At 55.9% G+C, this 23,602-nt stretch overlaps 1 protein-coding gene across 1 annotated transcript in view; it reads left to right on the top strand.

The window, feature by feature from the left end:
* Positions 1-7,600: 7,600 nt before the first annotated feature.
* ADGRA2 (adhesion G protein-coupled receptor A2) overlaps positions 7,601-23,602 on the top strand; it is a 39,649-nt gene continuing 23,647 nt past the window's right edge. The window contains 2 exon segments of the mRNA XM_026508350.4: positions 7,601-8,280; positions 21,139-21,210. Of these exon segments, the coding sequence (XP_026364135.3) occupies positions 8,018-8,280; positions 21,139-21,210 (335 nt within the window). The 5' untranslated portion in view covers positions 7,601-8,017.

The raw sequence follows: 23,602 nt of genomic DNA, 5'->3' as shown, positions 1-23,602 counted from the left end.
CTCCTTCCAGGATAGTCCGACTCCAGCACGGCTCAGGGAGAGAGGGGCGTCACCCTGTCACTGGTCTCATCCTCTCTACTGACTCGGGAGAAAAGACAATGCATGGAGCAGTTCCTTGAGGGGTGCCTAGAAGAAACGGGTCACAGACCCCCAAGGAGCCATGAAACCGGACGGGAAGCTAGGCCCTGAGGGGCTGGGCTACCTCAGTCCACCAGAAAAGGCCTTCCCTCTGCGACCTAATAAGGCTGTGAATCGAGAGGCTTCCTGAGTCCTGACGCATCTGTAGGACCCTGGGCAGGAGAGACACAGTCTATCCCCTGGGCTCTGAGGAGCCTAGGAGCCTACCTGTGAGGTGCCTCAGGGCCCGCCAGGGAGAGGAAAGAGGGGGGAGGAGAGCCCTCACCCCTCCGCCACCAGCCCCCTTCACTCCTCACACAACAGAGGTCTCCCCTCTGTCTAAGGCACTGAGCTTCTCCCTGCCCGGGGTGACGGAAGCTCCTGGCCTCCTCTTGGCTTGGCCGATGCCTGTTGATCCTCCGGGTTGCTTAGGCCGCTCTTCCTCCGAGAGGCCTTTCCTGGTCGGCAGTGGAAACTACGGGCTCTCTGTTCCCCATTATTCTATCTAACAGCCCCCTTCCCTTCACATGCATCACCCACATCACGGTTTGTAATTATAGTCATCTGTGCCCTTCTTTGTTCAATCACAGCCTCCTCATTAGACTCTCAACTCCCTGAGGGCGGCAACCATGGCTTTTTGTTTGTTTGTTTAACCATTGTATACCCAGCACAGAGGCCCACAGTGATGGGCCGAACTCTTGATTTTCTCCCCCAGTTTAAGCCTTCCGGAGTCTTCTCCAGCTTTGCAAATGGTGACTCCATTCTTCTCAAAGCTGAAGCCTAACACCTAGGGGGGCCAAATTTTTCTTCCTTTAATTGAATATAGTTAACACAAAATGCTATTATTAGTTTTACATTACAGTGCTAGGGGTCATTCTTGACAAATTTTTCTCACACCCCACTTTCAGTGTGTCAGGGAATCCCATTGGACTCGCTTTCCTCCCACACCCAGGATCCAACCTCTTTCCGCCTCCTTCACCACCCCCTTTGTCCAAGGTGCCACGGCGTCTCCACTGGACGGGCCCCCTAACTGGCCTCCTGCCCCCCTGCCTGGCATCCTCCATGCTCCAGATAGACAGGACATTTGAAAGTCTGATTCAGATGATATAACACCTCTTTTTTCAAACCCTCTAGGCTTCTCCTCACATTCAGAATAAAATTCAAAGTCCTTCCCAGGGTCTTCAGTACCCTGGTGATGGGGACAGGAGGTCCAAGGGCACTGTGACCACACCTGTCACTCTGCTCCAGCCGCATGGTCCCCAACTCTTCCTTGAGTGAGCACAGACAGTGCTCTCCTACCTTGCTGCCTCTGCTGTCCCCTCTGCATGAAATGCTCTGTCCCCCCAAATCCATGTGACCTGCTCCCTTCTGAGCTCTGCTCAAAGATCACCTAGCCAGAGAGGTCTTCCTCATTACACTTTATTCCCTTAACCGGCTTCATTTGGCTTCACTGCTCTTGTCCCCACCTACTCGATTATACACATTTGCTTATGTACATAGTATCTGTCTCCCTCTGCTATAACATTCGTGTCATGGAGCCACAGACTTTCTTTTGGTTTCATCGCTGTATCTCGAGTGCCAGAAACAGTATCTGGCACGTACTATGTGCTCCATAAACGTTGCTTAAATGAATGACTAAGATTTCAGTAACACGTTGTTGAACAAATTGAATAAATGTCTCTTCTATTTGTTGGGCACTAGAACAGGCTGGAAATCATAGAAATAAAGAAAAAAATTCCCTCCTCTGGGACCTTATGCGCTAATGGAGGAGTCAAATATGTAAACAGTGAACTCTAAGAGAGGACAGAACTAGGTAGGTACTGTGAAAAAAAAAATGAAATTCAACTGACTACACTTGAGGATCTCATTGGCTTTATTCACTGATTCGTGAATCAGGCAGCATGTCATCTAGCAAGTAGAACAGGCTCCTTGAAGCTGTGCAAAACTGAAGGCTTTGATAGGCAGAAGAGGGTGGGAAAAGGAAGTTCCTAGCAAACAGTGGATTGGTTCAGGCAAGATCTCCTTTCCTTGAGAAAAGGCTGGGGTCTATCAGGCAGATTATCTCGCTAGTGCTGACAAGGTAATTCCAGATTGACTGGTTAAAGGTCAGATTTCTGGGAGGGCTGAACTAAAATTAGGCTAGCTATTAAGTCTTGGTTTGCTGATGTGGGGCTTAGCACAAGTGACTCCATTTTGGATCTGTTGTTTCTTTTCAACAGTACCAATAAGGAAAACAGCAAGGAGGAGCCTAGCTAAAATGTACTGAATACGTGTGTGTGCCAGGCTGGGGTGGTCTCTGACACCAATCAATTCTCCACTGAGTGCCTACAATTCAATTCCTCTCAGAGGCAGTGCAAACCCCACAGGTTAAGTGCTCAGTCCCCCCACTTCAGATGTGAGTTGGGAGTTTTGGGCCACCCATACTTCTGACTGACTGGCTGTCATTCCAAGCTTCCCATGATCCCTTCTTCGGTTTCGGTAACTTGCTAGTATGGTTCATAGGACTCAAGAAAACACTTTACTTACATTAGCGGGTTTATTTTTAAGGATTCAACTCAGGAAGAGCCAAATGGAAGAGAAGCATAGGACAAGGTATGGAGAGGGGAGACAGAGCTTCCGTGCCCTCGTCAGGTGTGTGGCCCTCTCAGTACCTTGTTGTGCTCGCCAACCTGGAAGCGCTCTGAATCTCACTGTTGGAGCTTTTGTAGACCTCAGTCTCTGGTGCCCCTAACGCTTTGCCAGAGGCAGAGGCCAGTGGTGACGAATATTCCAACCCCCACCCCAGTCACGAGGTCGTTCTGGTGACCAGCCCCATCCTGAGGCTACCTAAGAGTCCCACGTCAGTCAGGAGCATAAACTCAGGGGTGATCAAAGAGGCTCCTTTCGATCAACAAAAGACGCTCCCAGCAGTCAGGCAATGCCAAGGGTGTGAGGGGCTCCGGGTCAGGGACCAGGACAAAGGCCAAGTGTATTTTCGTTTTCTACCACACAGGCATCATTTATATACAACTGACATCATCGGCACAATTTTCTGAAGTAAATACTATTTTTTTATCCCCCATTTGACAGGTGAGAAAACTGAGACTCTGGTAAAGGAAGTGATTTGCCCAAAGTCCCATGATCCATACCCTAGAGAGCCAGGATTTGAATCGAGCGGCAGAGTCCATGCCCTTAGTCACTGAACTCGAAGTGCGGGAGGCAGTCCATCAAATGAGGGAATGTGAGTAGATCTCACTTTAAGGGTGAGTCCAATTTTAATTTTAATAGACACAGAGATCATGACCACTTCCTGTGGGAGTGCCTAAATTATACCCAGGTACTTACCGTGTGGTAAAATCTGGCCCAAATATTTATCTGGGTAGTTTCTCACAATTCTTTTTTTTTTTTTTTAAGATTTTATTTATTTGAAAGAGAGAGTGCACAAGCAGGGGGAGCGGCCTGCTGAGCCACCCAGGCGCCCCAGCTTCTCACAATTCTTATTCATTCCTTCGGGCTGAGGCTCCAGAGCATTTCTCCCTCATGAATACCCAGTGTGAATGTGCCAACAGGACAGGCAGCTCAGCACCGTCCCCAGAGGAAGGTACAGGACAGGGAAGAGGACAGAGAGCCCAGAGGACTGACCAGCACAGCCATCCTGGGAGGGAGGGGAAAATGGGGCGGGGGGGTCACAGGCTCTGTGCCTCTGTCTAAGCTAACGGAGACCTGGAGAAACATCATATTTGCATTACCAACGCAGTTATGGGCCATTATCTCCTCTGCTGTGGTCCTGGGTCTGTGTTAGGATCCTGCTTCTGAAACGCAACAAGACACAGAGGGAGTTAGAAAACCCAAGAATTCATGGGGCGTTGGGTGGCTCAGTTGGCCTTCGGCTCAGGTCATGATCCCAGGGTCCTGGGATGAGCCCCGCATCGGGCTCGCTGCTCAGTGGGAAGCCTGCTTCTCCCTCTCCCATTGCCCTTCCCCTCGCTCATGCTCTCTCTCGCTCCCTCTCTATCTCAAATAAATAAACGAAATCTAAAAAAAAAAAAAAAAAAAAAAAAAAAAGGAAAAGAAAAGAAAACCTAAGAATTCAAAGGTGACCATCCAGGATGGGGCCACCAGACAGCTGGGGGGACAGCGTAGCACGTGGTGCTGAGAAATGCTAACTCCTGCTGTCTGAGTCTACACAGGTTACAGTGTTTCGTCACCCCTCCTATCTTCTAGCTGAGCAGCGAGGCTCCTTTGGAAAGTTTCTGCCCTCCTTGATTCTATTAGACTAGGGGACGGGGTCCTGGTTCTACTACCAGCTATGGTTTGGGAGTGGACGTCTGGAGAGGTTCAGCTCAGAAAGGGCCATGGAATCAAAATGAGAAAACCTCAAGGAGAAATAAAATTTGGGGGGAATTGTTGAGAGCCCTTCTCCTCCCTGCAAATTACAGAGCATGGTGGTTAAAAATTTGGACGCTAGAGCTCAGAGTGCCTGGGTTCAAATCCTGGTTCTATTACTTACCAGTTTGTATCCTTGGATTTCGAAGGTGCTTCTTCACGCCTCGGTTCCCTGTCTGCTAAAACAGTCGTCCTCACCCTGTTGGGAGGACTCCATGAGCAAACTCATCAACAAATGCCTGGCACGTAATAAGCACCCAGGAGATGTTAGCTCACATGTGAACGTCCTCCCGCGGGAGCTCTGCTCTGCTCCAGGCTTGGAGGGAGAGGGACCGACCATTACCCGACCCTCCACTCTCAGCTGCTGCTAGTGGAAAGGCTAGTCTACCATGGGGTAAGAGGCCCCAGCTCCTCCTTGACAAGGAACACTGGACCAGGACTGAAGCTGGGCGCAGAGAGAGGTTGGCCAACAGCTAGAACCTAGCAAAGGCAAACTTCTCTTGAGAGAGGCAGAGCGGACGTGAGCCGCAGATACTGAAGGGAATAGCGATGGGTCAGTAGAGTCAGGTGGGTTACACTTCTGCCCTAAACTGGACTAAAACTTTTGGTAAGCCCCCTCTCTCTTGCTTCAATAGGATCAGTCCAGCCTCCTCTCTAGGTACCTTATCCCTAGCCCATTAAAGAGCTTATCACACTATCAGGGTGTATGTAATTGGCCAAACTCCCTAGCCAGGTTTCTTGAGATTGGGACTAAGTTGGAGTTCTCCTTCTGACTCAAACAAGCTTCAGATCAAAAAGGCGTTCCTGTGGGCCACTTACCCATCCCACCCTGCGCCTCTGAGGACAGATAAGCCAGGGAGCTTCCTGCAGGAAAAGCGTTGAGTGGCTCAGAGGAAAGAGCACTCGAAAAGCAACCAAAGGGTAAATTCCCACCCCTGGCTCTTTACTGCTCACGCCCGAGTTTCCTCATCCACACTTGTAAAATGGGAAAGTAACTCCTGTCCCATTCACCTCTCCGGGTGGGTAGAGACGCCCAATGTGATGACATACAAGACAGGACAGCATTTTATTCTTTTTTTTTTTTAAGAGTTTTATTTATTTATTGACAGAGCACAAGCAAGGGGGAGCGGCAGAGGGAGAGGACGAAGCAGGCTCCCCGCCTAGCAGGGAGCCCCATGCGAGGGGGGGGGGGGGCTCAATCCCAGGGCTCCATCCCAGGACCCTGAGACCATGACCTGAGCTGAAGGCAGACGCTTAACCGACTGAGCCACCCAGATGCCGCAGGACAGTGTTTCATAAATGTCTCCAGGCAGCACCTCATTCCCACTGTGGGGAAGCTCTGCCTCACTGAATGTCATTTGGCCTCTGCACAGCCTCGCGGAGTGTACGTCCCAGTGCAATTCCTTTCCAGACTTTGGAGTGTCTTCATTTAGCAAAAAGAATTGCCAAAAGCCTGTGTGACCTAGGCCAGAGGCCTCTGCTCCTCCTCTCTGAGAATTTTCCCCTACCTAGGAGCAGAAGAGTTGAATGGCAGACACTGCCTGTGACCAGCTCCATCTCAGACCCTTCCAAAGGAATGCAGTCCTAGCCTGCCCTCCGCCTGCGGAGGGCTCCTGCTGGGAAGTCCATTCCCCTTCTCTCTTACTCCATTTGCAAGCACTATTTATTTATCTTTGGAAGTTGAAGGAACCAGAGCCTGCAGCTCGGAGAGACTGGTGGAGCCAGAGAGGGAAAGTGAAGTAGCCAGTGTCTGGGCCCAGTGTCTGCCTTTGACGGGCCAGGGAGAGAAGGCGGTTCCCTGCAAAGGGGGATGGGAGACTGGACTGAAGGCCACAGTGCTGGAAAAGGTGCCACATGCACCAGCAGGGCCAAGACCACAGAAAGGAGGTGGCAGTTAGCAAACTTCTTTGGCGATACCGTGAAAGATGAGGAAGAGGAGTTCTACCCAGGGATCCCCCAACCCAGGCAGCCTGCCCCTCAGCAGTGAAGGGTCTATTAAGTGTCAGAAAAGGCAGCCTTTGGGGGGAAACTGAGGGAGCAGACATACTGGGCCACACTTCGTTTCCCTCTTCCCCAGCCCTATTCCCAGCTTGCATCACAGTCCATCTAGGACCCTCAGGCAACTTTCATTCCTATTCCCCTTTGTCAAGGTCCGACACTACCCAAAGCCACTAGCCCTCTGCCTATGGAAACTGAGTGCCCTCTCTCTTTCACTCGCTCATTCAAATGCCACAACTGACATTCATAAACTAGGAGGCATGCAGAGCCCCATGTTGACCCCAGAGATTAGATACTCCAGGACGTTAGAGGCTGTGTCCAAAGTCAAACAGAGACATCTAGAATGAGGCTCTCCTGACTCACGGTGCAGTGCTCTTTCCACACCCTCACCCAGATCCCTGCTTTTCCTCTTCCCATTTCCCTCATTCCCACTGCCTCCCAAACACACACACACACACACACACACACACACACGCACGCACACACGCACTGGGATATGGAAAAGGTAGGAGGCCAGATCTAGCCTGTTGCCTTGGCCTTTGACCCCTCCGTGGCAGAGCGACATGCACCCCCCGCTGGGTGAGGTCACTGGCAGCAGAGGAGGGTCTGAGCCTTCCTAAGTCTCTGGTTTGTATCCTGCAGTGGCTAGAGCAGGGCTGCGGGAGGGAGGGTCGCCTTCCAGACTGGCCCATCAGGTCAGGGGCCAAGGGAAGCCAAGTGTCGGCAACGCCAGGGCGGTGAACAAAGTTCAATCCCAACCCCATACAGGGAGCACCAGACATCTCTGACCAAACCCGCAGGTCACTGAAAGACCCAGACATGGGGGTGCGGGCTGGATGAGCAAGAGCGAGGGAAGGTTTTGGGGAAAGTGATGGTGGTTGGCTTTGACGACTGAGATGGGAGAGGAAGAGTGCAGGCCCGGGGAAGGGGGGCGGGGAGGAAGAAGGAGTCTAGGCTCAGGGCGGGTTCGGGGACACGCGGGGCCTCGAGCCGCCTGGCCCGCGCTCGCTCCGAGGAGGGCAGCGGCCTGGCTGCGTAGCGGGAGGCGCTAGGGCCTCGCGGACGGGCGAGCTGGCGAGGGGAGGGCGCCCTCTCGGGAGCGCGGGCGGGGGCTGGCGGCGGCGGGAGCGGCGCAGCGCCGAGCTGCCTCCATCCATGGCACGGAGCGGCGGCGGCGGCGGCAGCAGGGGCCCGGCGCGATCCGCTAGGTCCCAGTCCAGCGCCGAGCAAGCAGGCGACGCGGAGGGCCCCCGCCTCAGGCGGCTCGGGAGCACGGCGCAGAGACTCGGGCCGCGCCGCCGGGGGCCGCCCGCGCCGCGCTGACAGCCGCGCCCGCGTCCTCCCCGCCGGGGCGCTCGCCGGACATGCCCCCGGGGCGCGGCGGCGGGGACCCCGGGGCTTGCCTCCGCCCAGGGCCCCCCGCCCCGCCCTCGGACGCCCGGGGCCCCCTCTGAGCACGCCTCCCGCAAGCCCAGGTCCCTCTGGCCGGCGCGCAGACGGGCCCCAGCGCTGTGGGTCCCCGCGGGGCGATGGGCTGATGGGCGCCGCGGGACGCAGGATGCGGGGGGCGCCAGCGCGCCTGCTGCTGCAGCTGCTGCCGTGGCTACTGCTCCTGGCGCCCGAGACCCGGGGCGCGCCCGGCTGCCCCGTCCCCATTCGCAGCTGCAAATGCTCAGGGGAGCGGCCCAAGGGGCTGAGCGGCGGTGCCCCTAACCCGGCGCGCAGGAGAGTGGTGTGCGGCGGCGGGGACCTCCCGGAGCCTCCCGAGCCCGGCCTTCTGCCTAACGGCACCGTTACCCTGTGAGTACCCTCCTCGGCCGGCCCGAGCCCCGACGAGGGGGCGAACCGAGACGGGACAAGAGGAGCGGGAGGAGGGGGACGGGGACGTTGCCGCCACCTCGGAGACTCTGGGACAGGCCTGAGTCCAGGCGCCGAGCAGGGAGACTTGGAGAAGTACGGGCAGGATTAGGGCTCCGGGGTGTGGAGGGAGGAAGGGGCTTCTGGGGGCGGCTGCGCCCGAGAGAGGGGCACCGCGGGCGCCCACTCACCTGCACAGGTGAAGGGAACGCGCGCTGGCGGGACGCCGACGCCCCTTGACTTTCCAGCCTGGGCTGGTGTTGCAGACTTCGGGGATCTGAGGTGGGTGGGCTGGGGGAAGGCTCAGGAAAGATTGACGCCCGCGGCCCCAGAGGTGACTGCGGTCGTCACCTCCGCGGACGCGTCCCTGGCCCGACTGCGGGAGTCTCCCGGGTTCACCTCGCGGGCCTGGCTTCTCCAGTGGGGGGCGCCCCATCCGCCCCCCCACCCCCACCCCGAGCCTGGCAGCCGCGCTGCCAGCCGGTCTCCGTAGGGGGGCGGGGTGTCGGAAAATCTGTCCTTGGGATTGCGGCGCTTCTGGCCTGCATGAGACCCCGGCGTCCCGGTTCGTCCCGGGCCCCTCTCCCTCCGCGCGCATCTGTGAAGGGAGCTGTGTGCCGGGCCCCGCACCCCGCCCTCTTCTTTGCCTCCCCGGGGTATAAGCCGAGCTTTGGCTGCTAATCGATTGACTTCTTCGCTCCGAGACTTCGAAGAAAGAAACCCGGCCGAGGGGAAGGCGGCTGCCAGCCAGCCTCCTTCCGTCATCCCCGTTTCCTTTCTCAGCCAGGGCCCTACTGAGCCCTCACTTCGCTGCCTGCGAGCGCGGCCCGTCGCGCCGCGACCCGGCCCCACGCCTCCTCGGTGGAGGTCTGGAGCCCCCACCACCGCAGGCGAATTCGCGACCCCAGCCCGCCACGGCGATTTCCTGCCCTGACCACGTGCTCCCAGCTCCACGCACGCCGTGGGGAGCAGGGTCCGGCCCGAGGGCGGCCCGTGCCTTTCCTGTCCCGGACCCAACCTGCGAGCGCTTCCCCTTTCCTGTCTTCCTGACCCCGGTGGCAACTGTTTCCCCACCGCCCCTTGCCCAGACTTGGGGCTGGCTCGCAGTCTATCCTGATTGTGTCCAGAACAATACCCTAATGCCTCTGGTTGGGTGAGTTCAGAGGCTGCCGGCTTCCTGACAGGACACGACTGGTCAGCCTCTGACGTTGGCTGCCTGGCCTGCATTTTCCCCAGCTGGGGTGTGAGTGTGTGCATGTGTGTGCATTAGGTGGGTGGAGGCCATGTGTCCGCTGTCTCCCGCGTCCCACCCCATACCTGGGGTATGGCCATGGCCTGGGAAGGCAGCCGGGGCTGCTCATTCCTGGTCTCTTTGATTGTCCACTGGCGTTGAAGGGTCCAGGCAGGCCTGGGCATTCCCCCAGCCCACTCAGATCTGGAGGAGAAATGTGCTTGCTGTGTGGAATGGTTGGGCTGGTGTCTATGTGAGCCCCCGCCGTGCAATGATAACTCAGCTCAAGAGAGGGGCGTGTGCGTGTATGTCTGCGCGTGTATGTCTGCGCGTGTAGACTCGATCTTGTGGCTGTACTCACACACGTATGTGGGACACCGACTCTCTGTATGTCTGCTTGTTGGGATTAGGGAATCCACACATACTAAAGGCAGAAAAGAGGGGGGAAACGTTAAAAGGTGGTTTTGCAGTACATCTTAGAATGATTTGGGAACTAATGCTTTCCAGCCATAGCTAATTCCCATCGACGCCACTCCAAGGAGTGAGCGCAGCCAACTCTTGGTGAGAATATATTGTGACAGGGTGGCAGCAGACGTGACTGCCAGCTCACCTTCCCATCCCGAACCACTCCCAGAGGAAGGGCCCCTTCTTTGTCCCAGACCACTGACCTAGCTGGTTTAAGATACCTTCCAAAGGAACAGCCCCTGAGCCTGGCTGGACCTCGCCACAGTGACGACAGGGCAGGCCCTAGAAGCTCCAGAGAGCCCTCTGGCCCCTCAGCCTGGAGTGTAGCTGAATCCCAGCCACAGACGTATTTCTTAGGCTCTCCCTCCAGGCGCCACCTAATCGTGACCCTGATTGCTGGCAGGGATTCCCTTCCCAGGGCTCAGCCCCTCCAGCCAGTCCCATCCCTACCCAGCATGCCTCTTGAGGGAAGAAGGAAGACAAGTGCTGGGAAGGGGCTTCAGCCTGGCAGCAAAACAGGAGGCCAAGAGCCCAAGAGCCCAAGAACCTTCTCCACACCCTCCTAGACTCCTCCTCCTTTTTCTTTTTGTTTCCACACAGATTTCCCCTTCCATCTTTTTGCCCGTCACGTGGTGCAAGCAACAAGACTTTCATGGATGGATTTTTGTGCCTGTGGCTTGATCTCCTTCCTCCTCCCTCCCCTCTTTTCCTCCAGAATGGGCCACCCGGTCCCATTCCCCTTCACAGCCCACCCTGCTCACTCGGGTCCTCCTGGGACCCAGGGCTCCACCTTGGGAAACCTTCGTAGCTGCCAGTGGTGGGACTCTTCAGGCAAAGAAAGTGCTAGAAAAGGTACCTGCCTGCAAGGAGCCTCCTGTCTGTGCTCAGAAAAAGCTTCCAGGCGGCTCTGAGGCAGTTCTGTGACTAGTCCTGTTTACTCCACTGAGAACCCTCCCACCCTATTATCTTGACTTGTACCTTCTGTTTTTGTACACTCTGTGCCCCCCTCCCCACCCTTTGCCTTTTCCCCTTCTAATGGATTTTCATTCGAAGTTTTCCAGGAAAGCAGAACTCGGCTTCCTTCCTGATCCATGTGTCCCACCCCTCAGCTCGTGGGCACCCGTGCTCCTGTCCAGTGTGGGAGCCTTTATGGCTCTCCCCTGAGGGGAAAGGTCTCATGGGGATGGCGAATTTCAGGGAGAGCCTGGGTATGGGAGGGAGATGAAGACCCCGTGTGCCCCCACCCATCCCTGGGCAGCAGCTGACCGGCCTGCCCTTCTGCTTCTCAGCTCTGGGAGTGAGAGTAAGGGGGAGGGGGAGGTACTAAGGAATTCTAGGAAAGGACTGATAATAGAGAACTCCAGAAGGAAATCTCCTACAAGGACCTTCTAGGACATCTGAGCAGCCCCTCAGAGGATTCCAGCCCGTGTCATAAATTCCTAGACCGGCTGCACTGAAAAGGCCCTTACAGATCAGCCAGTCCAGCCCCTGCTTCTTCATCCTAGAGCTGAGCGGACTGAGGCCAGGAGGGGAGGGCCTGGTGTCCTGACACTCACAGAGGAGCTGACTCCAGGATCAGCTGGTTGGGTTCTCTTACACTTCTCTCCCGTGAGGGACTCGCTATTTACCTGGCTGGATTTGGGACCCAATGGACACAAAGCCGCTTTTAAAAACCCAGTTCCTTCCCAGCGGAACCCAGGCCCTTTGACCTGGGAACCTTCCAAGGCTGGGTGGGGAGGGGGCAGGCAAGGTACCGCTCACTCTGGATTCTCCCAGAACCCACAAACTCTTGTCCGCGTCACCTCCCCTTTCTGGGGCAGAGGGTTGCCCCCCGCAGCAGCAGCCCACATGGGGGAGAAGGGGCACTTGCCGTTCAGATGCACCTACTGGAGGCCACATCCTTTCGCTGGGGCTTTGGTGGTCCTTAGAAGCAGCATGGGGGAAGGGGGAGGTCCTTCACAGCCCTTGTGCTTGCTCCAGCCCCAAGAAAGTGGTTCTTGAACACAGATCTCCCTCTGAGCCTCCAACTCTGGACGGGTCCCTCCCCTCAGCGCCCCTCACCCCAGCTGCCAGGCTCCAGTTAGGGGAGTTCGGGGCAAAGTGTGCCAACTGCCCTCCACACAGCCTGAGGGGAGTGGAAAGATGCTGGCTGGAGGGGCGGGTCCTTGCCAGCTTCCCCACCCCCTTCTCTTCCACCCTCTTTCCCCCATATGGTTCTCATAAGGTCTGGGCTCAGAGACAGCAGCCAGAGGAAGTGGCTGTGTACAGAGAGCTTTTGTGAGGGAGAGGAGGGGGAGGGGGAGAGAGCAGAGAGAAAGAAGGAAAGAAAAGAGGGAAGAGGCTGGGGAGAGAAGGTGGGAGAAGCTGGGAGACTCCAGCACAGTGCCTTACCCTCCCCATGCAGGGTCTCAGCCACAGCACGCCCATGTGGGCTCCTGACCCTGCCTATTGGAAGTGAGGGCCCAGAAAAAAATCCAGGCTCCCCTCTGACTTCGCAACTACCTGCAGGAGAAGCTGGAGGCAGCCGGCCCCTTCCCAGAGTTCTTGGGGACCCTTAGGGCTCCCTCACATGCGGATGTCAGGGTCCATGGTCCCATCTCAGGGCAAGCACTGGGCAGAGAACAGAGCCCTCTGGGGTTTACTGGTTGAGTCCTCACTGCGCCAAATAGACAGGAGAGGCCACCGCACTGAACTCCAAAGACAACCCCTATAATTCAGCATCCCAGTGGTGCCGGGACCCAGAGTGGGTAATTTGGCCTGAATTATTCGGAACATGTTCATGAACCCAGCCACTCGTGATCCCCAAGGAGGTCCCTTCCCACCAACTACCGAGACTACCATGGATCACCCTTTCTTGATGGGGGAGGGGGTGGCAAGCAATCCCTAGCCCTGGGGGGTGAGTCTGAGAATTTCCCCCAAAGGCACAGGCAAACCAGCGTAATTTGAACCTGACCATAAATTGACCCTTAAATTGGGGGTCATGTTTTTAAAGGGAGAGAGTTTCCAAGTTTATACCACAAGAGAATCATTGGGATAAGAATGCTTTCCTGAAGGAGAAAAACTTCCAACCACCTCTGGGTCCATCCATGGCCTTCTATTCAGTGGGCTCTCCTCACCAGAGCCCAGAGAGGGGAGGTGAGTTCCCCAAGGCCACACAGCCTGGACCAGTACTCCTCACTCCCTTGTGACCCTGAGACAGAGACCGCCCCCCCCCCCCCCCCCCCCCGGACCTGACAGAGAGCAGGGGAGAAGAGAGGAGGGAAATGGCCCTGGGCTGAGGAACTCGAAGGAAAGTCCGGTAACTGCTAGGAAGGGGCTGCTTGGAGGGGCTGTTTATTTTCATTCCCCCAGCCCAGCGCTCTGTTCTATTTAGAGCTCAGACACTGACAGGACAAAGCTGCCTCCTCCCCTTCCTCCCTCCTCTGGCGGGCCCCCATCCTTCCCAAACTCCAGAACATTCCTTTGCTTTTAGGACTGGGTAATGGGGGTGGGGGAGCAGAGAAACTGTGGAGTGTCGCTGACTCGGGCAACCTCCCAGGACCCAGCTTCCCGAGCCCTGGGAGAGGGGAGAGGCGGGATGGGGAGGCAAAGGGGTGTGCAAGATGGATGGGGCCAGGTGAGGGGCAGGGGAACCAATCTGTCACAGAGGAGCAGAGAACAGGACGGAGAGAGGCCGGAGGAGGGAGTTGCAGCCTGAACTTGAGGGGCCAGACATCTCCCAGCTGGAAAGGGAAGGGAAAGTCTGAGAGCCGCCCCCTCCTCCCACCCACCCACCTAGGGCTCTTAGCCTGCTGGGAACTGTGTGGCCAGGCAGAAACTTGAGACTTCAGGCTCCAGGAGACCCGGTGTCCAGGATGGGAAAAGCCATCAAATATAAGGAGTGGGAGTCTTCAGACCCTACTTTTACTGAGAAGAGACCTCCAGAAAGGATCTGACCTACTCAAGATCACACAGCAGCTAGCCAGATCCCAGGGCTCCTGGTCCCGGGTCAGCCTCTTCCCATGGTGACCTCATCCCTGGGGACAGAGCAAGGGAGATAGTGATCCACTTTCTCCGTATGGACACATGAGCCAGCGAAAAGGGGCAGATAACCTAATAAGCACTTGTGTACTTGGGGGACCTCTGTACAAGTCACTGCCCAGAGTATTAGAAATCAGATGGACCCAGGGTGAGCGGTATCTAAAGCATCCTTCCTGGTGTTTCTCTCCCTCTTCTTGCACCAGGAACAGCTTCAGGACTACACCCCCAGGAGGCAGGCGAAGTCTCAGGAGGGCTGTACCGTGGAGCTGAGGGATGGGTGCTGTCTCCAAGCTGTCAGGACTGAGCTCTCCCAAGACTGACCGGGTGGGGGCGGGGGGGGGGCAGTGGAAGTAGGAGGAAACTGCTCCATGACTTGAGAAGACCAGGGTTCAGCAGGAACCCTGTCGGTCGGCCACTGCCACCTTGCCTGGAGCTCTGTGCCTCCAGATACCGGTCCCCTCGTTCAGCCAGCACCTGCTGTGTCCAGCCCCGCACCAGTGCCGGGAGGGGAGAGATTTGGTGTCTGTCCTCAGGGCCCATACAGTCTCCTCGTGGAGACTGGATACAGGCTCACAAAGCAAGACAGGATCAGGGCCTCAGGCCTCCCAAGGAAAACTTCTGGGGTAGAAAGATTAAAGGACTAATTTATACTTGAGTATAAAAGACTGATAACAGGGCACCTGGGTGGCTCAGTCGGTTAAGCGTCTGCTTCTCCCTCTGCCCTTCCCCCTGCTCGTGATCTCTCTCTCTCTCAAAAAAAAAAAAAAAGAAAAAAGAAAAAGAAAAGAAAGGAAGAAAGAAAGACAGACTTATAACAAATTGATCCTTTCAGGTTTATTTGTATTTGAAAAGAAATCCACTTTCTTCACCCAAAATCACGGCTCCCCCGGGCTGAGATTTTAGGCCATGTTTGGAGAAGCACTTAAGGGGGATTGGGAGTAACTTCCCAGCTTCCTCGGATGGAGTAGACACATCACACACAAACACTCCATCCGGTCTGACACATGTCCCTCCGCCTTCCATGAATGGAGGGTTGTAGACCCCACGTCGCATTGATGTTTGCGGTGCCATTGTGTTACACGGGGCCGAGCACACAATGGGTGTCAGTGTAGACTTGAAGACTGAATGAGTACCTAGGTATGATCACAGCAGACTTGATTCCCTGTGCTCCGGCTAGGCTGCTGGGGCCCCAAATCCCCAGCGAGGCACCCCGACCACCCACCACAAACACCTGAGCCCCTTTGCTCAGGCTGCAAACCCCCTCAGAGTAGTTCTTTCCATCTCAGGCCCAATTTCGTGGTCCTGCCTGCTCACCACCAAGCTGGGGTGCCCCTGTAGGGAGGGTAGATTAGAGAAAAGGAGACAAGAGGGACCCCTGCATAGGAGCCATTCCAAGACTATTTTCTTCCCTGATCTTGACCTCAGGCCCCGCCCGGACAGTTCAGCTTCAAGGCTGTGGTCAGAGGCCATATCCAGACACAACCCCCCACAGCCTGGGGAAGGAAGGTCCTACAGGGGTGTCCTTCTAAGCAGGTAGTCAGGGCTGTGTGGACAGGCTTCCAGGCAAGGGAAGGTTTGGGGAGGAAGTTCGGGAGTGCCGTGTGTCCTCTCCACCTGTTAAGTCGACTGCCATTAGGCTAAATGGATATGAAGGGCAGACTGGAAGGGAAGGGAAGCCACAGGAGGGCAGCCTTTAGGCTGAGGCTGTGTGTCAGGGTGGGGCCCGTGGACGGGAGGCAGCTTCACTTTGGGAGACCCTATCGGTCATATCAAGCGTATCGGGATGCACCCACCTCCTTCTTGCTAATCGACGTAGTATGACGTTTGGTTGTTATTTAGCTAAGCGTTAATTGCAATTTTATAGCATTTATATTTCAGAGGCAGGGATTATTTTTGTAGGTTCAGACATCTCTGTGAGTCCTGGAAATGCTTGGAGGCCTTGGGCACTAGGCCTGCAGGAAAGGCTGGGAGTCCGTTTTCACTGGCTGGCTTGGAGTGGCTATGGGCCTGAGAGACCCCCTCACTGATGGTCTCCCTAAGACACTGCCAAGCTGCCAGCAACAGATGTTGGAGAGAGGTCCTTCTGAGCCCAGAGGGCCTGGCAGTGCCCTGAGCTCCAGGCTCAGCCTCGCTGGAGAAGCTAAATCCCCAAGTGTCCAGGCATGTGGTCCTCGCATCTGTGCGTGTTATGGGGGGGGCGCTAACACGTATGAGTCTTCCAGTACATGAGAGAACAATTTGGTTCAGGCATGTTTTGGCCCCATGTCCCACGGAGTGATGCCCACATGACCCCTCCAGGGTCATCTCTGATGTGGGGCTGGGATCTGGTGAGTTCCTGTGGCTGCCCAAAGGCCACAGGGCCTCTCTCTAGACGCCAGCCACTCGCTCCCTTGGCCTCCAGCCTCATTAGTGGTAACTCGGCTTGCTTGCTTCTCTTCCCTAAAATAGGACCCTAGCTGGGAGAGAGTTCTGGAATGGACTCAGTGTGCCCCCTCTCCTTGGCCAGATTCCAGACTCTAGGGTAAGAGAACAGGGGACTCCAGGGACCGGCCCCCCTTCCTGTGAAAATCTGATGTTGGACGGTAGACAGGGAGGGAGGGAAGAAAGCTGGGGATGCCGGGCTGGGTGAGCCAGAGGTCTGAGAGGCGGGGCTGGCGCGGTCGGGAAGGAGGTCCACCTGGCAGGCTCCCTGTGCTGTCGCAGGGCGAGGGGTTGGAATAGGCTGAGCAAGTAGCTGTCGGATAGGGGCGGCAGGGCAGTTAAGAGGGGGCCAGGCTGGCACTGTGTCGATGAAGCTGGACAGAACCTCGGGGCCGAGGCGCCCTCCTTCCCGGCCCAGTGGTTGGGGCCGCCCTGCCTGCTCCCGTCCATGTGACAGCCTAGCGTGGTGGGGACATTCTCCTTCCTATTGGGTGAGGCTGTGTGTGTTTCTCTCCTACTGCCAGTAACTTCCGGCTCCCTACCTGCCCCGAACAGCGCCAGACCCAAGCACTTCTACCCCAAATCACTGCCCTCCCTGCCCCCCAGACCCGCAAGGGGCAGCTCTGAGAGCTGAACCACTGAACCCAGAGACACGATTGAAGCCATTTTCTGGACAGTCTGGGTCTCAAGCAGAATTTCCTCAGCCACGGCTAGGTTGTAAAGGCCAAAAGATCCAATTCTGGGTATCTGGGGACTCGGATCGTACAGATATCTGCCTGAAGTCTGTCCAAGAACGGGAAATGAGGCCAGAAGGGGGGCCATGGGAGGAGAAGGACAAACGGCCATTTGCCTGGCGCCCCTGCTTTTGCGAATGGCTTATAGAGAGTGGGGGATCACGGATATGCTCCCTGCCGCGGAAAAGTCTCTCGTTTCAAGACTTTCTGGACTGGTGTTCGCACCAGGCTAGTCAAGCTGGAAATGTGGGCTGCAGCTGACCCCCAAAAACAGCGGCTACCTGGGAAGGGGCTCTGCCAGAGGGGGTAGGACACCAAGAGATGAACTGTGCGCTGTTCTGGGCCACGAGCTCATCTTCACCTGCGTGGGGGCTGCCCGCCAATCCTATCCTGTGCTCTGCACCCACACCGCTCACACACACACACACACACACACACACACACACACACACACATCCCCACCCCACCCCGGTTGCCTCCTATCTCACAGGCACCCCAGACTTCCTCCTGGGGAGGCGCAGGCCACGAGGAAACTAGATAAGGGTTAAGCCACTGGCCACACGTGGCTCCTGAGCTCCTGTCACATGGCTGGTCCGAACTGAGATGTGCTGGAACGGTAGAACACACGCAGATTCCAAAGCTTCAGTACAAAAAAAAAAGAAAAGGAAGCTATCTCATTAATAATTTTGCATATTGATTACATATGGAAATGATAACTTTAATACATTGGGTTAACTATAACACATTATTAGAATTAATGTTTTAACTTTAAAAAAATGTGGTTACTAGAACATTTGAAATTACATACTCCACTCACATCGTCGTACTCCCACTGACCAGCTCTGGGTTAAAGAATTTGGGGTATGCAAAAGGTGTTCAAGGGTTAAAGGCTGAAGAGTCTGAAGAATGTGGGGTGTACCCCAACACCAGTTCTAGGCCTGTCTGGACAGGACTCTCAAGTTAGGATCCCAGGTTTTAATCTCAGGAGTTTGAGAGTTGGAGGGTTTTTTAAAATTCTCTGTTTTCAATTCAGTGATTTTTTTAAAAAAGATTTTATGTATTTATTTGAGAGAGGGAGACAGCGTGAGAGAAGAGCACTTGTGTTAGCACACGAGCAGGGGGGAAGGGTAGAGGGAGAGGAAGAAGCAGACTCCCCACTGAGCGGGGATCCATCCCAGGACCCCAGGATCCTGACCTGAGCCGAAGACAGATGCTTAACTGATTGAGCCACCCAGGAGCCCCTCAGTTCAGTGATCTTTAAACAAAAGTCTTTTGCAGATAATTTTGAGATAATTATTTATTAGAAGGTATTTTCCTAGCATAAGATTTTCATTTCTAAAGTCAATGTTTCTCACACTAGAATCCTCAGACATAGTCTCAGGAAATAAGATACTTTTTTCCCTCCCTTTAACAGGTCTCTACTCAAATTTAGGAAATAATATTCTCGGGCTTCCTCCTTCATGAACGGGGCTGTGATAATCTGGCAGCCCTGTCCCCCTCTCCTTCCATACCTCCTCCCTCCCCTGTACCCCCAGCCTCATCAGCCTCCCTGCCCCACAGCCTCATCAGCCTCCCTGCCCCACAAACCCAGGAGGAGGCAGTCCCTGGGAGAGACCCTTGGGACTGGTGAACGGGGGAGGTTGAAACACATGCCCTTTCTCCACCCTCCTTCCTGACACTTCAGGACCCCTCTCTGACATTACTGAAAGTACGGAGGGGTCTCTCACCCTCTTTGACATTTAATGCAAACTCGGAGCCTCAAACTCTGGAGGCATATGAAGGGGATGAAGCAGAGATGAGGTGAGACGGGCTTTGATTTAAAAGTCACACTGTCCAGGGGCGCCTGGGTGGCGCAGTTGTTAAGCGTCTGCCTTCAGCTCAGGGCGTGATCCCAGCGTTCCGGGATTAGGATCGAGTACCACATTGGGCTCCTCTGCTGGGAGCCTGCTTCTTCCTCTCCCACTCCCCTGCTGTGTTCCCTCTCTCACTGGCTGTCTCTCTGTCACATAAATAAATAAAATCTTCAAATAAAATAAAATAAAATAAAATAAAATAAAATAAAATAAAAGTCACACTGTCCAGAGCCTGTCACCACTGAGGGGGCCACCGCAGCCCCCCCAGGGCCCGAATGAGACCATTAGATGCCCTAGGAACTGACATGATTACTTATGGTTACCACCACCATGGGGAATGCGAATTAAAATTCTCCTAATCCATAAAATGAGAATAAACGGGGGCCATGTGAGTTCTAACTGTTATACAGTGACAACTGTGATGAACTTTTTGAAATGTCAAGATTGCGTGCGTGTGTGTGTATGTGTGTGTGTGTGTGTGAGAGAGAGAGAGAGAGAGAGAGCGAGCGCAGGTGCCATTTGGAAACCCAGCAACCCCCGCCCCAACCCATTCACACAATCACTCTTCAGGGGCTGCTAGGAAGTGTCAGGGTTGGAGGTACATTTATGTGGGGACTAGAAGGGAGGAGGGGTCTCTCTAGAAAGCAGAGAAGGGAGGATGCCCCCTTCCTCTCTTGCCTCCATCCTGGCCATTGTCTGTTCTCTGTGAGCCTCCCGAAGAGGGACTAACTGGAACGTCAGATGTCTGGGGTCCTCTCACTGCCTGTCTTGTTTGTTTGTTTTGTTTTTTAAGATTTTATTTATTTATTTGAGACAGAGAGAGAGAGAGCACGGCAGGGAGGAGGGTCAGAGGGAGAGGGAGAAGCAGACTCCCCGCTGAGCAGGGAGCCCGATGTGGGGCTTGATCCCAGGACCCCAGGATTATGACCTGAGCTGAAGGCAGATGCTGAACCGACTGAGCCCCCCAGGCGCCCCCCCCCCCCGTGTTATATTCACCAGTAAGCTTGGGGGCAGAACTCCAGACAGCTGCTTGCATGCCTTGTCCCCATCCCCCACCTGAGATCTCCTTTACTCTTCATCCCAGAGACTGCCCACTCGAGAAAAGCTTCCAGACCTGTACCTCTGGTCTTCCCATGTCCACCAATGAGAGCAGTAGAAGTGAAACCCTTTGTCTCGGCCCAGAGCAGCCAAGAGTTTGGGCTGCGAGGCTCATTAAAGCATTTTAATAAGCAATTAACTCAAAGGATGAGCCCTTTGGCTGGTCTGGAACTTCCTCCTCCCGGGGGAGGGGGCGGGGAGTCTGGCAGAGGAAGGCTGAGTGGGTGGGCAGAGTGGGTTTAGTCAGTAGCTTGGGGCCTCTTTCCTCCCCCTCTAAGTACAAATAAATAAACAGAACCTCCGAGTGGGCAGAGGCAAAGGCTGAGGCCTGGGCCTCCACCAGGCCCCAGGGCTCTATCAGTCTTCTGTCAAGGCCGCAGACAGGCTTGGGGAGGCAAGGGTGCTCAGTCCCTCTGAACCGGGGGCCTTTGAGGGCTGGGAAGAGTCCCCTTCTGTGAAGTCGTTGCTCACAGAGTGGGGCCTGAGGAAGGGCCGCTCCCCTCACCTGCCTCCACCCCTGCTGGGCCTCCTGTTCCACCTGCCAGAGCCCTGACCTGAGGCGGGCCATTCTCCCTACCACTCTGCTCATGATATGGGACTGAAGGCCTGGGAAACACAGAGCCCCGGAGGGCACTGTGGCTCAGGCCTGTGGTTCCAAGGTGTAAAGGGGGCATCGCAACTTGACCCCCTGGCTCAGCCCACTTGCCTGCAGTGCCCTAAGTCAGATCCAGGCCATGGGGGGACCCAGGGCAGGTGAAATGTCTGTTTAGGGGCTCATAACCGGTCTGCCTGAACTATTCACTGGCTCTTTCCTATAATCTGGAGCAGAGGGTGGGGCTGCTGCCTTGCACAACTTCAGGGGGCGCCATTGATACAGAAAACAACATGGTCGTACTGGGGAACCCGTCTCCCCTCTCCGTCCACACTTTCTGGCTTGTCACAGCGCGTTCTCCTGTCCGTGTTCTCCCTGTTCCTCCAGGCTCCTGAGCAACAACAAGATTACCGGGCTCCGGAATGGATCCTTCTTGGGACTGTCCCTGCTGGAGAAGCTGTAAGTGCTGGGGCAAAGTGGGGGGAGCTGGGGGCCGGTGGTCATGGGCAAGAAGTCAGTCTAGGCAGGATGAGGACCGCTGGGTGCTGAGGGACCCCTCCACCCCAGAGCCTGCTGGCTAAGTAGGGCGCAGAGTCAGACCCACGGGAACCATTTTCAGGACTTGGTTACGGAGGGTAGAGGGTACGGAGAGAGGGACCAGCTCCTTCCCCAGCAACGGCAGGGAGAAGTAGGGGAACCTCGCTGGTCTAGGCAAGGATGGGGCTCAGGGAAGTTCATTAACGCTCTTTAATGAGCAATTAGCTGTGAGGGCAGAGCCCCTTAGCTGGCTAGATGCCACCCCCAGGCTCCAGCTGGGGGCCCAGCATAAAGGGCTGAGGAGGGGTTCCTGTGACTGAGGCCTCTTTCCTCCTCCCCTGCAAACAAATCAACAAAGCCCCAAGGGGCCAGAGCCCTGGGCTGAGGGTGGGGAAAGTGGATCCCATCCAAAGGGCCCCCAGCCCACCTGCCCCAGGCAGGTTGCAGGTTCGGAGCTGTACCCTCTGGGCTGCCCTGCGGGCTCAGGCAGGCTGGCTCTGGGCTCAGGACTGCAAGGGCCTGGCTGGCCAGGAGGGACAGAGTTGGGGGCCTGACTCAGTCGAGGGCAAGTCACTTAAGCTGCCGAATGAGGGGACTGAACCAGCCTCTCTCAATTCCCTGTTCATCTGGCGTGCTCCAGGGACCACAGCCTGTACGACAGCTCTGGGTCCTATCTCCTCCACAGGACACCTGGACCTCCGTCCCTCCTGGAGCCTGTTCCTTGCTTTCTCCCCTGCCTCCAGCACCCTCTCTCCTACCTCTGCTCCCACCCTGCGGGCCATTCCCAAATCCTTCGACAGGGCCCTTGCCCCTCGACTACCATTTTGCCTGACAGGCGTGGGTCAGTGTGATGGAGGATACAGAAAAATAAGGTGGAAGCCTGCCCTCCCAGAGCCTGCGATTGTGGTCTAGTCTCCACCGCCAGTGCTGTGTGTGTTAGAACTCAGTAGGTTGGGGTTTCCGTAAAGCCCAAAGGCGGGACGTCACTGACCAGTGAAAGTTGGAAAATTCGAGGGTAATTGGGATGCAATCTCTCCATGACATGGAGTGTAGATCTTCGACCACGACAACAGTCTTACGAGGTCATCTCTATTACAGCCCACTTCACAGGCGAAGCTCAGTGGCCTGGCTGGCTTTGCAGCACTGGGAAGGGGCCAAGCCATGTTTGGGGTGGAAAGGCAGAGCGCGTTCTCTGTGATCCGAGCGTGTTGGGGTGGGAGGGGGTGTCGGGATGTTGGCGGTGGTGAGTGCGCACAGCTCCGCGACCAGGTCCCTGGACCATCTGCTCTGCCGCTCACGGACCGGGTGGCCCAGACGAGGAGAAAGGGCTGCCACCGTGCTGCTATTAAAGTCTCCTTGGGTCCCAACAGATCGGGAGAGTTTTTCTCACCCACGAGCAGTTCAGCGTGCGGGAGCTCTGGTTCCTGCCCTCAGCACAAGCTTGGGCTCCGAGGGCCGAGTGGCAGGAACCACACGCTCCTTCCAGGGATCTTTTGGCGGATGACAGCAGCTGCCTCCAGCCCTGTGCCCTGCCCCACCAGAGCCCGTCACCGCCCGGAGTCGCTGTCCCTTCTCCTTACTATGAGGGACACGGCTCTGAGCCTCTCATGGCTCCACTGACATCTTCCCATCTTTAGCCTCGCACTTTCTCAGCCGAAGACCCCCTGGGGCTCCCCGCTTCTCCTCCTCTAGTCTCACGAGGGTCAGCTTCCTGAGGAAGAAGAAAAGATGGCCCTTTCCTTCCCACGCATGCCCACGTACTGAATCTCCCCAGCACCGGGGACCCGGGTCGCCGCGCAGCAAGTGCTTTCAAAGCATGGGAAGCGATCAGAGAAAAATGAGAGGGTGGTCAAGGAAGAATGACTAGAAGCTGAATCACGTGGCGTGGCAGGGGCGCGGGGCGGGAGACTGATGAGCATTCAGAATCCTGAGTGTGAGGCCTGCTCTGCTCGGAATCACCCAAGGCCTTCCTTCTAGAGATACTTACTGAGCCCGCGTTGTGTGCCGAGCTCTGTTCTAGGCATTGGGGGTGAACACGGTAGACCCAGTGCCTGACCTCATGGAACTCGCCCTCTACCGAGGGGACCCAAAAAATAGCAAGTAAATGTATAAGGTCTCAGGAGATAAGTCTGCCAAGAAAAACAGCAGGGTAAAGGGGCGAGAAAGCAATGGCGGTAGGGGAGGCTGCCGTTTTATGTAGCGAGGTCAAGGAAGGCCTCGCCGACAAGGTGACAGAGCCCAAGGTCTAAGGGAGAGAGGAATCTGGAGGGGAAGACTGTCGGGTCCACCATATGCCTGGTGGGTCTGAGGAACG

Source organism: Ursus arctos, unplaced genomic scaffold (genome assembly GCF_023065955.2).
Source record: "Ursus arctos isolate Adak ecotype North America unplaced genomic scaffold, UrsArc2.0 scaffold_27, whole genome shotgun sequence".
In the NCBI taxonomy this organism is placed as follows: domain Eukaryota; kingdom Metazoa; phylum Chordata; class Mammalia; order Carnivora; family Ursidae; genus Ursus; species Ursus arctos.
Note: the sequence above shows the minus strand (reverse complement) of the source record. Positions and strands in the feature narration are given on the sequence as shown.